Here is a 14634-nt window from a genome sequence, read left to right on the forward strand (position 1 = left end):
AAGGAAGTGAAGCGCTCGGCGCTGGGAATGTCATTCTGATTGCTACGTTGAGGATAGATTAGAGAGTGGAAGGAGTTTGAATCAAATTAGGAGGATATTGAAATACGTATTTCAGGCAAGAGATCAATCAGACTTTGTGCATTTTGTATTTTTCCTGCATGGATTGCTAAGTACTTCCATGTTACTTCTGGTACTTGTTAATTGGTTGCAGTTCACTATATTTTATTTTTTAAAATTCTTTTAAAATTTTTAAAATTAATTTTATAATTATAACATTTTATTGACAGAACATATGTCTGGGTAATTTTTTACATTATCCCTTGTACTCCCTTCTGTTCCGAATTTTCCCCTCCTTCCCTCCACCCCCTCTCCTAGATGGCAGGCATTCTTATACATGTTAGATATGTTACAGTATATCCTACATACTATATATGTGTGCAGAACCGAACAGTTCTCTTGTTGCACAGGAAGAATTGGAGTCAGAAAGTAAAAATAACAAAAATGCTCACAGTTTACACTCATTTCCCAGTGTTCCTTCTTTGGGTGTAGCTGATTCTGTCCATCATTGATCAATTGGAATTGGATTAGCTCTTCTCTATGTTGAAGATATCCACTTCCATCAGAATACATCCTCATACAGTATCATTGTTGAAGTGTATAGTGATCTTCTGGTTCTGCTCATTTCACTAAGCATCAGTTGATGTAAGTCTCTCCAAGCCTCTCTGTATTCATCCTGCTGGTCATTTCTTACAGAACAATAATATTCCATAACATTCATATACCATAATTTACCCAGCCATTCTCCAATTGATGGACATCCATTCATTTTCCAGTTTCTAGCCACTATGAAAAGGGCTGCCACAAACATTTTGGCACATACAGGTCCCTTTCCCTTCCTTAGTATTTCTTTGGCATATAAACCCGGTAGTAGTATGGCTGAGTCAAAGGGTATGCACAGTTTGATAACTTTTTGGGCATAATTCCAGATTGCTCTCCAGAATGGTTGGATTCTTTCACAATTCCACCAACAATGCATCAATGTCCCAGTTTTCCTGCATCTCCTCCAACACTCATCATTATTTTTTCCTGTCATCTTAGCCAATCTGACAGGTGTATAGTGGTATCTCAAAGTTCTTTTAATTTGCATTTCTCTGATCAATAGTGATTTGGAACACTCTTTCATATGAGTGGAAATAGTTTAAATTTCATCATCTGAAAATTGTCTGTTCATATCCTTTGACCATTTATCAATTGGAGAATGGCTTGATTTCTTATAAATTAAAGTCAATTCTCTGTATATTTTGGAGATGAGGCCTTTATCACAACCTTTAGCTGTAAAAATGTTTTCCCAATTTGTTAATTCCCTTCTAATCTTGTTTGCATTAGTTTTGTTTGTGCAAAAGCTTTTTAATTTGATGTAATCAAAATTTTGTATTTTGTGATCAATAATGATCTCTAGTTTTTTGGTCACAAATTCCTTCCTCCTCCACAAGTATGAGAGGTAAACTATGCTATGTTCTCTTATTTATGGTCTCGTTTTTTATGCCTAAATCATGGACCCATTTTGATCTTATCTTAGTATGTGGTGTTAAGTGTGGGTCCATGCCTAGTTTCTGCCATACTAATTTCCAGTTTTCCCAGCAGTTTTTGTCAAATAATGAATTCTTATCCCAAAAGTTGGGATCTTTGGGTTTGTCAAACACTAGATTGCTATTTTTATTTACTATTTTGCCCTGTGAACATAACCTATTCCATTGATGAACTAGTCTATTTCTTTACTGCTGCTTTATAATATAGTTCTAAATCAGGTACAGCTAGGCTACCTTCATTTGATTTTTTTTTTTTTTTTCATTACTTCCCTTGAAATTCTTGACTTTTTGTTCTTCCATATGAATTTTGTTGTTATTTTTTCTAGGTCATTAAAATAGTTTCTTGGGAGTCTGATTGGTATAGCACTAAATAAATAGATTAGTTTAGGGAGTATTGTCATCTTGATTATATTCCCTCGGCCTATCCAAGAGCACTTAATGTCTTTCCACTTTTTAAAACCTGACTTTATTTTTGTGGCAAGTGTTTTGTAATTTTGCTCATATAATTTGTGACTTTCCTTTGGTAGATATATTCCTAAATATTTTATACTATCAACCGTTATTTTGAATGGAATTTCTCTTTGTATCTCTTGCTCTTGGGTTGTGTGGGTAATGTATAAACATCCTGAGGATTTATGTGGATTTATTTTGTATCCTGCGACTTTGCTAAAATTCTGAATTATTTCTAATAGCTTTTTAGCAGAGTCTTTGGGGTTCTCTAAGTATACCGTCATATCATCTGCAAAGAGTGATAGTTTGATTTCCTCATTACCTACTCTAATTCCTTTATTCTCTTGCTTAGCTCTTATTACCGAGGCTAGCATTTCTAGTACAATTTTGAATAGTAATGGTGATGGTGGGTAACCTTGTTTCACTCCTGATCTTACTGGGAAAGGTTCCAGTTTATCACTATTACATATGTTGTTTACTGATGGTTTTAAATATATGCTCATTATTTTAAGGAATAGTCCATTTATTCCTATACTCTCAAGTGTTTTTAGTAGGAATGGATGTTGGATTTTATCAAATGCTTTTTCTGCATCTATTGAGATGATCATATGGTTTTTGTGGTTATTAATATAGTCGAAATAGTTTTCCTAATATTGAACCAGCCCTGCATTCCTAGTGTAAATTCCACTTGGTCATAGTGTATTATCCTGGGGATGATTTTCTGTAGTCTTTTTGCTAATATTTTATTTTAAGATTTTAGCATCAATATTCATTAGGGAGATTGGTCTATAATTTTCTTTCTCTGTTTTCAACCTACCTGGTTCAGATATCAGTACCATGTCTGTGTCATAAAAGGAATTTGGTAGGACTCCTTCAGTCCCTATTTTTTCAGATAGTTTATATAGCATTGGAGTTAGTTGTTCTTTAAATGTTTGGTAGAATTCACATGTAAATCCATCTGGTCCTGGGGATTTTTTTCTTAAGGAGTTGGTTAATAGCTTGTTCTATTTCTTTTTCTGAGATGGGACTATTTAGACTATTTACTTCTTCCTCTGTTAATCTGGGCAAGCTATATTTTTGAAGGTATTCTTCCATTTCATTTAAGTTATCGAATTTATTGGCATAAAGTTGGGCAAAGTAGCTCCTAACTATTGTTCTAATTTCCTCTTCATTAATGGCAAGTTCTCCCTTTTCATTTTTAAGACTAACAATTTGCTTTTCCTCATTCCTTTTTTTAATCAGATTTACTAAGGGTTTGTCTATTTTGTTGGTTTTTTCATAGAACCAACTCTTAGTTTTATTAATTAATTCAATAGTGTTGTTTTTTTGTTTGTTTGTTTTGTTTTGTTTTTACTTTCAATTTTATTAACCTCACCTTTTATTTTTAGAATTTCAAGTTTCATGTTTTTCTGGGTGTTTTTAATTTGTTCTTTTCTAGCATTTTTAATTGTAAGCCCAATTCGTTGACCTTCTCTTTATCTATTTTATGCAACTAGGCCTCTAGAGATATAAAACTTCCCCTTATTACTGCTTTGGCTGTATCCCACACATTTTGGCATGATGTCTCATTATTGTCATTTTCTTGGGTGAAGTTATTAATTATGTCTATGATTTTCTGTTTCACCCAGTCATTCTTTAGTATGAGATTATTTAGTTTCCAATTATTTTTTGGTCTATTTTCCCCTGGCTTTTTTGTTGAATGTAATTTTCATTGCATTGTGGTCTGAAAAGGATGTATTTACTATTTCTCCCTTACTGCATTTGATTTTGAGGTTTTTATGACCTAGTATATGATCAATTTTTGTATAGGTTCCATGAACTTCTGAGAAGAAAGTGTACTCCTTTCTGTCTCCATTTAGCTTTCACCAAAGATCTATCATATCAAACTTTTCTATTTACCTCTTTGACTTCTTTTTTATTTATTTTGCAGTTTGATTTATCTAATTCTGAGAGTGCAAGGTTGAGATCTCCCACTATTATAGTTTTACTATCTATTTCTTCTTGCAGCTCTCAATTTCTCTTTTAAGCATTTAGATGCTGCACTACTTGGTGCGTATATGTTTAATATTGATACTGCTTCATTATCTATGCTACCCTTTAGCAGGATATAATGCCCTTCCTTATCTCTTTTTTTTTTTCATTTTATTTAATTTTTATTTTATTTTATAATTATAACTTTTTTTTTTTTTTTTTTGACAGTACACCTTATCTCTTTTAATTAGATTAATTTTTGTTTTTGTTTGATCTGAGATGAGGATTGCTACCCCTGCTTTTTTGGCTTCACCTGAAGCATAGTAGATTCTGCTCCACCCTTTTACCTTTATTCTGAATGTATCATCCTGTTTCAGGTGTGTTTCTTGTAAACAACATATGGTAGGATTCTGGCTTTTAATCCAATCTGCTAACTGCTTCCTTTTTATGGGGGAGTTTACCCCATTCACATTTATGGTTAGAATGACTAATTCTATATTGCTTGCCATCCTGTTAACCCCTGCTTATGGTTTTCTCCTTTCCTTTCCTCTTACCCCCTCCCTAGTATTAAACTTGTGAGTACCACTTGCTTTTCACAGGCCTCCCTTTATAGTATCCCTCCCCCACCTTAAAGTTCCTCCCCCTATTTTACCCCTTTTCCTTACAATTTCTGCATTCTCTTCCCCCCTTAGCTTACTCCTTCCCTCCTACTTTTCAATGAAGTGGAAGAAGTTTCACCATAAATCGAATATGTCTATTGATACACACTATGTTCATCCCCCTCCTTTATTTCTCTCAGATATAATAGGTTACCTTTGCCTCTTCATGAGATATAGTACCACCACTTTACCCTTTTTTATGATATAATTTCCTTTCCACCTCTAGTTTCTAGGACAAATTATACATGTGTTCTTTACATATCTTTATGGCAGAAATATAGTTCTCAAGATTTCTTTTTACCTTTTTTAGAAATCTCTTGAGTTCTGTATTTGAAGATCAAACATTTTGTATAGGTCTGGTTTTTTCATCAAGAATAGATGGAATTCATTTATTTCGTTAAATGTCCATCTTCTTCCCTGGAAAACGATGCTCATTTTTGCTGGGTAAGTTATTCTTGGCTGCATACCAAGTTCCTTAGCCTTTTGGAATATTGTGTTCCAGGCCCTTCATTCCTTTAATGTGGACACTGCTAGATCCTGGGTTATCCTTATTGTGGCTCCTCCATATCTGAATTGCTTTTTTCTAGCAGCTTCCAGTATTTTTTCCTTCGTCTGATGCTTCTTGAACTTGGCCAGTATATTTCTTGGCGTTTTGATTTTAGGATTCCTTTCAGTAGATGATCGATGAATTTTTTCAATGTCTATTTTACCCTCTCTTTCTAAAACGTCTGGGCAGTTCTCTTTGATAATTTCCTGGAAAATAGTGTCCAGGTTCTTTTTTCCTCACATTTTTCAGGGAGTCCGTTTATTCTCAAATTGTCTGTCCTGGATCTGTTTTCCAGGTCTGTTGTCTTTCCAATAAGGTACTTGATATTCTTTTCAATTGTTTCTTTTTTTTGGTTTTGCTTGACTACTTCTTGGTTTCTCCTTGAGTCATTCATTTCTACTTGTTCGATTCTAATTTTTAATGATGTATTTTCTTCACTCACTTTTTAAAAAATATCTTTTTGTAATTGTCCAATTGAGTTTTTAAGTGAATTTTTTTTCCACTTCATCAATTTTATTTTTTAGAGAACTGTTTTTTTTTTTTCCAACTTACTAATTTTATTTCTCAATGATTTGATCTCTTTATCCACTCTGGATGACTTCTCTTGCCAAGCTGCACTTTCCTTTTCCCATTTCTCTTCTAGCTCTCTTGTGAGAGCCTTTTTGATTTCCTCTATGAGAGTCTTTTGTATTGAGGAGCAGCTCATATCCCCCTTTGGGGATTCCTCTGGAGACAGCTTGCTTTTAGTCTCCTCAGGGTTTGAAGTCTGCTCTTTCTCCATACAGAAGCTGTCAATCATTAGAGCCCTTTTAAATTTTTTGTTCATTTTGTCAGAGAGAGAATTGAAGAAAACAAATTGACAAGAGAAACAATTGGTCTGTTTCTGTGGGGCGATGGGGCTCGATGGTGTACCGAGCTTCCTTTACAGACTGTGGGAGACAGCAGGGAGGCACTAACAGGACAGCGATGGCTGTGCACTGTCTGCTCTCTGAGGCTCTAAGAACACACTGAGTCACTCCAGGTGGGGGTGGGGGTAGCCAGGTCTGGAGAGATGCTAGCTTTCCAGGATTTTATTCTTCACCTCTGGTGTTTACACCTTCTCTGCTGATCCTGGCTTGCTGCCAAGATGGAGCATCCACACTGGGGTAAAGGTCGTTATGCAGAAACAGCAGAGATTTCACCCCTCCCCCCTCTGGTCTGAGCAGTGTGAGCTCTTCCTGTGGCATGGAGAGTGGTAATATGTGGAAGGCTGGTATCAGATTTTGGGATGTCTCAAGGCTAGGTTTAAGGGACTGAGCTTTACTTAGATGGGATGGGTATATTTTTTTGGGAGTCAATAAGGACAATATGTCCTCTTAATTTTATCCTTTTCCACTGTCCTTTTTCACTCCTTTTCTGAAATATTCTTCCTCCTTACCTCTACCATCTGGCTTCCTTTAAGACTCAACCTTATTCCCACCTTCTGTAAGAGGCCTTTGTTGGTACACTCCTTCCTCACTGCCATCTCCTAGAGCCTTCCCTTTGAGATTCCCATATATAGTTGTTTGTATGTTGTCTCTCCCAGTAGAATGCGAGCTTCTTGAGGTCAAGGATTCTGTTTTTGTCTTTTCTAGTTCTTAGCACTTGGCTCTTATTAAATACTTGATGAATAGTTTTTGGCTCCGGAGTCCATTGAAATAATCCAAATGAGTGGTAAGGAGAACTTAAAGTAGAGTGATTTTTGTAAGAGTAGAGAGGACTGATATAATGGGGTAGAGATGGAATTTATGGAATTTGCTAATGGATTCTTTTCCCAATTTCTCAACTTTCATATTGAAGATAACACTGATCTAAGAAGTAGAGTAAATGGTAGTGTCATCGGTAGTAATGGTGAAGTTCAACGATACTAAATGTTGGGAGAAAGACAAGTGTTTTTGTTTTTGTTTGTTTGTTTGTGTTTTTTTTTTGCAACAGGAGGATATCCACAATTTGAGAAGCAGTTAGTAGTTTCAAAAGTTATTGAGAGATGTGAACAAAAACAAAAGATAATTGGATTGGATAATTAGGAGGTCATTAGTGACTTAGAACAGCTTCAGTAGAATGATGGGTTTGAAATGATGATTGCATAATGATTATTGAGCCACTCTTAGAGATATCCAACTTTCAAGAAAATTAGAGCTGAGTGTGGAGTGAAAAAGATAGTTTTAAAAGGTAAAAGGATCAAGGGGAGGACTTTGTTAGGATTAGGAAAATTAAGTCATAGACTTGAAGTTAGGGACATCTAGGCTTAGGTCCTGTCTATGACATATTTTAAAAATGCACTTTCATGGGACCTGTATGTGCCAAAATGTTTGTGGCAGCTCTTTTTGTTGTAGCTAGAAACTGGAAGTTGAATGGATGTCCATCAATTGGAGAATGGTTGGGTAAATTGTGGTATATGAAGGTTATGGAATATTATTGCTCTGTAAGAAATGATCAGCAGGAGGAATACAGAGAGGCTTGGAGAGACTTAAATCAACTGTTGCTGAGTGAAATGAGCAGAACCAGAAGATCACTATACACTTCAACAACAATACTCTATGAGGATGTATTCTGATGGAAGTGGAAATCTTCAACATAAAGAAGCTCCAACTCACTTGCAGTTGATCAATGATGGACAGAGGTAGCTACACCCAGAGAAGGAACACTGGGAAGTGAATGTAAATTGTTAGCACTACTGTCTATCTACCCAGGTTACTTATACCTTCGGAAGCTAATTATTAATGTGCAACAAGAAAATGGTATTTACACACATATATTGTATCTAGGTTATATTGTAACACATGTAAAATGTATGGGATTGCCTGCCATCGGGGGGAGGGAGTGGAGGGAGGGAGGGGATAATTTGGAAAAATGAATAAAAAAAAATGCACTTTCATTTGCTATCAGTAACTAAACATATATTAAGTGCCTATTATAGTCTAGGTACGTGCTAAACACTGGGGTTACAAAGGCAAAATAAGCTTTTTGTGGGATGAAGCAGTAGAATTAAGGACACCATGAAAAGTGAGATTCTAGCTGGGACTTGGATGCTGAGAAAGCCAATACATGGAGATTAAAAGGAAATTCATTCCAGTGAAAATGTCTGGAGTATTTTGTTTGAGGAATACCCTGTCATTGGATAGAGTACTTGGCTGGAGGCAGTGGAGGCAGGCTGAGGTGTAAAAAACATGAGAAGAACGCTTAGGTGTAGAATGGGGCAGATTAGGAAAGGCTTGGAATATTAAAGGATTTTATTTGATACCAGAGATTATAAGGAGACACTATATACAGTTTACTGAGTCATCTAGTTAAAATGCTGGGCCTGCAATCAGGAGTGTAGTTCACATGTGGCCTCTGACTCTACTATTTATATGAATCCTATCTCAACTAAAAAATGGGGACAATAAGACCAGGAAATTTCCAGGGTTGTTGTGACGATCAAATAACATAATATTTGTAAAGGGCTTAACTTAATGCTTGGCACATAATAGGTACTCAATAAAGCCTTCTTTCCTCCCTCCTTCCCTTCCTCCCTCCTTCCCTCCCTCCCTTCTTTCCTTCCTTCCTTCATCTTTTCCTCTCTTCCTTCCTTCCCTCCTTCCTTCCTACAGTTAAACAAAATTGTGCTACTTTAGCTGCTAAGTAAAGAATGGATGGGAGCAGGGAGAGACTTCTGGAGCAAGACCAGCCAATGGGTTATTGCAGTAATCTAGACATGAGGAAATGAGCACCTGTACTACAGTGGTGACAATATCAGAGGAGAAAATGAGGCATATGAAAAAGATATATTAATGGTAAAATCCATGACCTCAGCAGCATTTAAGGAGTTGAATAAGTAAGGAGGGTAAGGAGTTGAGGTTGACACCTAGGTTTCAAGCCTGAATGATTTAGGCAGACTAACTTTTTTACTTTACACACGTTATTTCCCCTGGTGTATAAAATTATAGGGTTGGACTAAATAACTAGTAAGAACTCTTTCAGCTCAAAACCCTGTGTTCTTTGTTCTATTCCCCAGCAAACATTGTGAAATTAATCTCCATAATGCATATCTGTTCAAAAGCATTCAATGACTCTTATTGCTAATAAATTAAAATTTTGGAGTCCTTAGGCTGGTATTCAAGGATCCCGTTGGTATATTCCTCAACTTGTCTTTCTAATTCTTATTTCTCATTGTTATACACAGATCATCTGTTTGAGGTGAACTGCACTACCCATGGCATCCTTATTATGCTTGGTTTTTCTCTTTCCTGTCTTCCAAGATTTTGTTCATGTTTATTTCCTGTTTCAGAAATTTCCTTCCAATAATCTTTCCCTGAAAATCCTATTCTTTCTTCAAGGTCTCTCTCATCCATAATGTAGGAAGATTGTAATAGATATCTTTAAGGTTCTCAAAAGCTTTGGAGAGTATCCATAGTAAGGCACAAGGCTATTGTAGGACCTGGAATTTGGTCTATATAGCTTGATAAAATTGTTTAGTCTGGAAAAGAGAAGAGTTGTATTGGCGTGGCATGTGAGAGATCAGTTTTGAGGGGGAAAGTAGAGATATTGTAGTTTTCTTTGTGAATTGAAAAACTCTTTATCAGCAAGGAGTAGATTTGTTCAAAGGACAGGACTAGGAATAATGAGGGAAAGGAAAGGGGGAACCCCATTTCTCGGCGCATAGATCCCATGAGGCGCAGTGTTCCCTGTAAAATAAATTTACAGGCCCGAAAACCTAGATTGATAAATAAAAGGTTTATTGTAGGAATTTGGAAGTAAAGCTCAATTAGAAAGACGCCAGAGCCAAAGGTGGCCGTTGGCTGGCAGGGACCCTTAAGGATAACATGTGTTGGCTGGGAGGGCTCCTGCAAAGAGGGCGTTCCAGCTTGTTTCTTTTATACCCAAAAGATGATGGGTGGTACCCAGTTCTGGCGGGCTTTTTCAGTTAGCCTAAATCAGGTGAGGGCTGGGGGAAGCTGAGCTGAGAGTGGGGGGCTGGGCCCGGATATTTAAAGGGTGCCTTTGACCAGGATTTGTGAATCAAGGTCAGTCATGGGTTGGGCAATTAGGAATCTTAAAGGGACCCCAACCCTCATCAGTTACAATAAGTGAAAATTACTAAAAAGCCAATTTTGGTGTAATGTCAAGAAAATGAGTTATCCAAAAATGAAGTGTTATTCTCTGGGAAAGTGGGAGGTCTGTGTGAGAAAAGATGGCCACTTTGACAGTAGGTGGTAGAGTGCATTCTGGTTAGATATAGATGCCAGACTATTTAGTCCCTGAGTTCCCTTCCAGTATTGAAATTCCATTTGTAACAATCTGTGTTTCTCTGAATTAGCACCTTGAGATTCCTCTTAGCTAGGAATAATAGATATATCCCTTTCCTCAGAGCTGTTCTAAGAGTGTTTGTACCTCTACTTACCATAGTCTTCCTGTTATCAAAGGTCATATGTTACAATATTTTCACCTCAAGTCACACATAATATTTACACATGCTACAAATGCCACCTGCATGTTACATAGATAATTTACATAGGCCATCTGTGTGAGGGACAGGTTAATTCTCTGAGAGCCTCCACAGCTGTGGATCATTACTTCTTAAGGAGTTGCAAGGCAGCCTTTGCTGACACAAGTATTGTGGATTGGGAATGAGATAAATTGGAGGCAGAGGGAAGATGAGAGAGAGGTCAGAGAACAGCAACTGTCTCAGTCTCCTTGTATCATCCTCTCACAAGAGGAGATCCATTCTGGGTTGGATCTCCAGCAGCCACTGTCAGATGACTCCTGTATATTCCAACAATCCACATATGTAAAGTACTTTGCAAATCTTAAAGCATTGCATAAATGCCTATTTTATTATTATTAATTTATGAACTTGCCTTATTCTCTCTGGTATTTTATAAAATCTTTGAGTTTAGAGGTTATATTTTACTTATGTATCTCCTACAGTGACAAAAAAAGAATGGTATAGGGGGAATCAGGAAAGTATTTAAATCCTTCCTGTGATTATTAGCTGTGATTATAGATGTCACTTAACCTCCTTGAGCCTCTATTTACTTATTTTTAAAACAGGAACATTAAGAGCTATAGTTTCTATTTTTGTGGGTTTTAATAAGGATGAAAATGGATAATTCATATAAATCTCTTTGCAAATCTTAAACAACAATACTAACATTTATGTGGCATTTTATAATTCGTATGCTTTCTTAATGCCCTTTAGCTATATGAACTTATGTTCATGATTTTCCTTAATTTCATTTCTGATGCTTTATGAAAGTGGGACAAGCCACTTTCTTGACAGAGGCCTATTTACCTTGAGTTTTTAGGAACAAATCTGTTCCTAAGAAGTAATTTTTGCAAGATACTGCATTTGCATTCTAAATAGATCTTTGGGGCTAATGAGTTTACTAATTAGTTTTCTAATAAAACTCAGCCTTAATATTACCTCTCCGGATCCTATTTCCTTTATCTGTTATTCATTATTATTACTTTCCCCTTCCCCTGCTAGCTTCTCTTGTTCCCATACTCCTTTCTAGCTGAACTCTAATTTTTTATTGGTTTGTGCTTCAGTCTACTTCTTTACAAAGCCTTTTAATGGACCTCATTAAATTGGGAATAATCTGCTCCATGCTCTTTAACTTTTCTACAAGTACTTTTCCCGCCTGTTCACCTTGGTTAAAATCTGGCTTCCCTCTCTCTTCATCAAGGAGGCTATTATTTCTCTGAGAACTCAGAACTTACTTTGTGTGTGTATATGTGTGCTTACTCAATGTTTATATATTTTTTTCTTTTCAATAGTATTTTATTTTTCCAAATGTATGTAAAGATAGTTTTCAACATTAATTTTTTGTAAGACTTTGTTACAAATTTTTCTTCCTTCCTTCTTTACTTCCCCATCTTCCTCAAGACAGCAAGCAATCTGATGTAGGTTGAATATGTGTACTTCTTTTAAATATATTTCCTTATTTATCATATTGTACAAGGAAAATCAGACCAAAAAGGTGTCTGTCTGTCTCTGTCTCTGTCTCTGTCTCTCTCTCCTCTCTCTCCTCTCTCTTCTTTCTCTTCTTTCTCTTCTCTCTCTTCTCTCTCTCTTTCCCTTCTCCCTCCTTTCCCTCCCTTCTCTTCCTTCCCTTCCTTCCCTTCCTTCCATCCCTCCCCTTCTTCTCCAGGTCATTTTACAGATGAAATAACTAAGGCTAAAAGGGTTAAGTGACTTGTCCTGTGTCACACAGTTAAGAAGTGTCTGACTTTAGGAAAAGGAGTCATTGTGACTCCAGGCCCAGTGTTCTTTTCTGTTCACTGTGAATTTAAAGTTTAGCATTTTATAAACTTTGCCTTTTGATCTTCATAACTCTCTTCTTAAGAAGAGATTATAGGAATTATTATCCTCATTTTCATGATGCCAGAGCTAGGTGGTATCAAAATGAACATTTGAGTTTAGATCCTTGATTCCAAGTCTATTTCTTTAGAAGTAGAAATGATATAAATTACAAATTTGAATTTTTTTTTTTTTTGCTAAGTTAGTTGGAGAAAATTATGGTACTTAAACTTTAGAAGAATATTATTAAGATTAACTTCACTTTCAGATAGGAAAAATAGTTACATATCTGACAGTAATCCAAGAATTACATAGCAAATACCTGTGATATCGATCAGATGTCCTATTTCTTAATCCACAGTTATCATAACCGAATGATACTGTTTTGAATTTTGAAAGCATACTTTTAAACTACTGCCATTGACCACTATCTAGAGGGGAAAAAAAAGGTTAGATGTTAAACATAGGATGTTACTACTTTGTCATCAGAGTAGAAAATAGCTCTTGTGTTCATCATGGTTTTCTTAAATAATCATATATGTGTGGGTACGCTCACAATTAAATTAGTATATTGTTGAAAAATGCTGGATTTGGAGTTAGCAGAGGCCTAGGTTCAAATTATGTTTTCTTAGTTTGGTAGTTAAGGCCTTCCCTAATCTGACTTTGCTCTGGCTTTCCATATTTGTTCCATATTACTTTCCTGGTTAATTGTTCCAGAAAAATCATAATACTTTCTTTTTTTTTTTTTTTTTTTTTTTTTTCTGAACTGAGTATGTGTTTCTATGTATATAAATGTCTTCCATGCTTGGAATATATTGTCCATCTCTTTATTGAAAAATTCTTGTGTTCTTTAAAGGTTCAACTGAGGTACCTCCTCTGGAGTCTTCTCTGATGTTGTCTTTTTTTTTTTTTTTTTTTTTTTTTTTAAGGGTTGCTCATTTACTTTTGGTATCCACAAGTCACCCAACTCTGACTCCATGAAGCTATAGCTTGTGCAGTAGCCATACCCTGGTAAACCCATCTTGGCAGATGGGCTCACCTAGACTGAGGGTAACCCACAGATCTCAAAAGCCATTGGTGAATTAGGGGGATGTCTGTCTAAGAATGTGAAAACTTTCCCCTGCCAGGAGTGAGCAGATGAGAATAGGTTGTTCCAGTGGCCATGAAGGTAGCTGAAGAAGACATTGTGTGGAGTACTGTGTTTATTTGCAAAGCTTATGATTTTGAGGTAGATTTAAAGAAAAATTACATGAAAATTGTCCCTTTTCTTTAATAGTAATAAAAAGTATTTAGACTTTAATTCGTAATTGCCAATTCATAATAGCTATGATGTGGTGGTGGCAGTAGTAGTGGCTTTGTTACTCCAGAAAATATAGCACAGGATGATAAGAATTTATCCATTATTTTATGGCTAATGAGCACACATGTAATACAGCGTCTTTGTTTTTCTGATTAAAAAAAAAAAATGTCAGATTAACACATTATTTATTTTAGCTTATTTAATTTTTTTTTTTAATTACAGATAGTGGATCCTTTTTACAGTTGATGTTAGAAGGGAACTATGAAGCTATTTTTCTAAATACAGTTACCCAAAACATTTTTACTGCATCTGTATTGAAAGAGGAGAAGATTGACAGCTACTTAGAAAAGCAGATTCTTTCATTCCTGGACTGTTCAGATTTGTATGAATCTGAAAGGTAGGACTTTTTTTTTTTTTTTTTTTTTTAACTGAAGTTGTCATAATGGAAACAGGGTTGTAGCTGATCTGTATAGAAAATTGTTAACATTAATCTCATTCTTCATTATTTTACTTGAGTAGCTGAGTTCTGCCTAATAATCTGACATTGAAATTTCTGCAGCATCTGACCTAGATTTTGTTTTGTTTTACTACATTGGTTCAGTATAAGATTTTTTGGTGTCCCAGAATAGAGCCTTCCAGTATATGGTTTTTAATGTCAGCTTTGTTTTTCCTTTCTTTGTGCTGTGAAACAGATTGTATAACACATTAAGGAAAGGCCATGCTCCCTTGGTTGCATTTTTAAAAATTGCTCATGTTGGTGCTCTATTATCCTGTACCTAGTTTCCTTAATGATTTTCAAGGGCTTGAAAGTCATCTGG

General features: G+C 35.8%; 1 protein-coding gene across 4 annotated transcripts in view; it reads left to right on the forward strand.

Annotated features, from left to right (window-relative positions):
• TTC27 (tetratricopeptide repeat domain 27) overlaps positions 1-14634 on the forward strand; it is a 219044-nt gene that overhangs the window by 700 nt on the left and 203710 nt on the right. For 2 of the 4 annotated variants that reach the window (XM_074288154.1, XM_074288155.1), the window contains exon 2: positions 14039-14213. The exons of the other annotated variants lie outside the window; for them this stretch is intronic. In XM_074288154.1, coding sequence (XP_074144255.1) covers positions 14039-14213 — 175 coding nt within the window. The remainder of the gene's footprint in view (positions 1-14038; positions 14214-14634) is intronic. 4 annotated transcript variants of the gene reach the window in all.

The sequence above is a fragment of the Sminthopsis crassicaudata genome, chromosome 2 (assembly GCF_048593235.1).
Source record: "Sminthopsis crassicaudata isolate SCR6 chromosome 2, ASM4859323v1, whole genome shotgun sequence".
In the NCBI taxonomy this organism is placed as follows: Eukaryota; Metazoa; Chordata; class Mammalia; order Dasyuromorphia; family Dasyuridae; genus Sminthopsis; species Sminthopsis crassicaudata.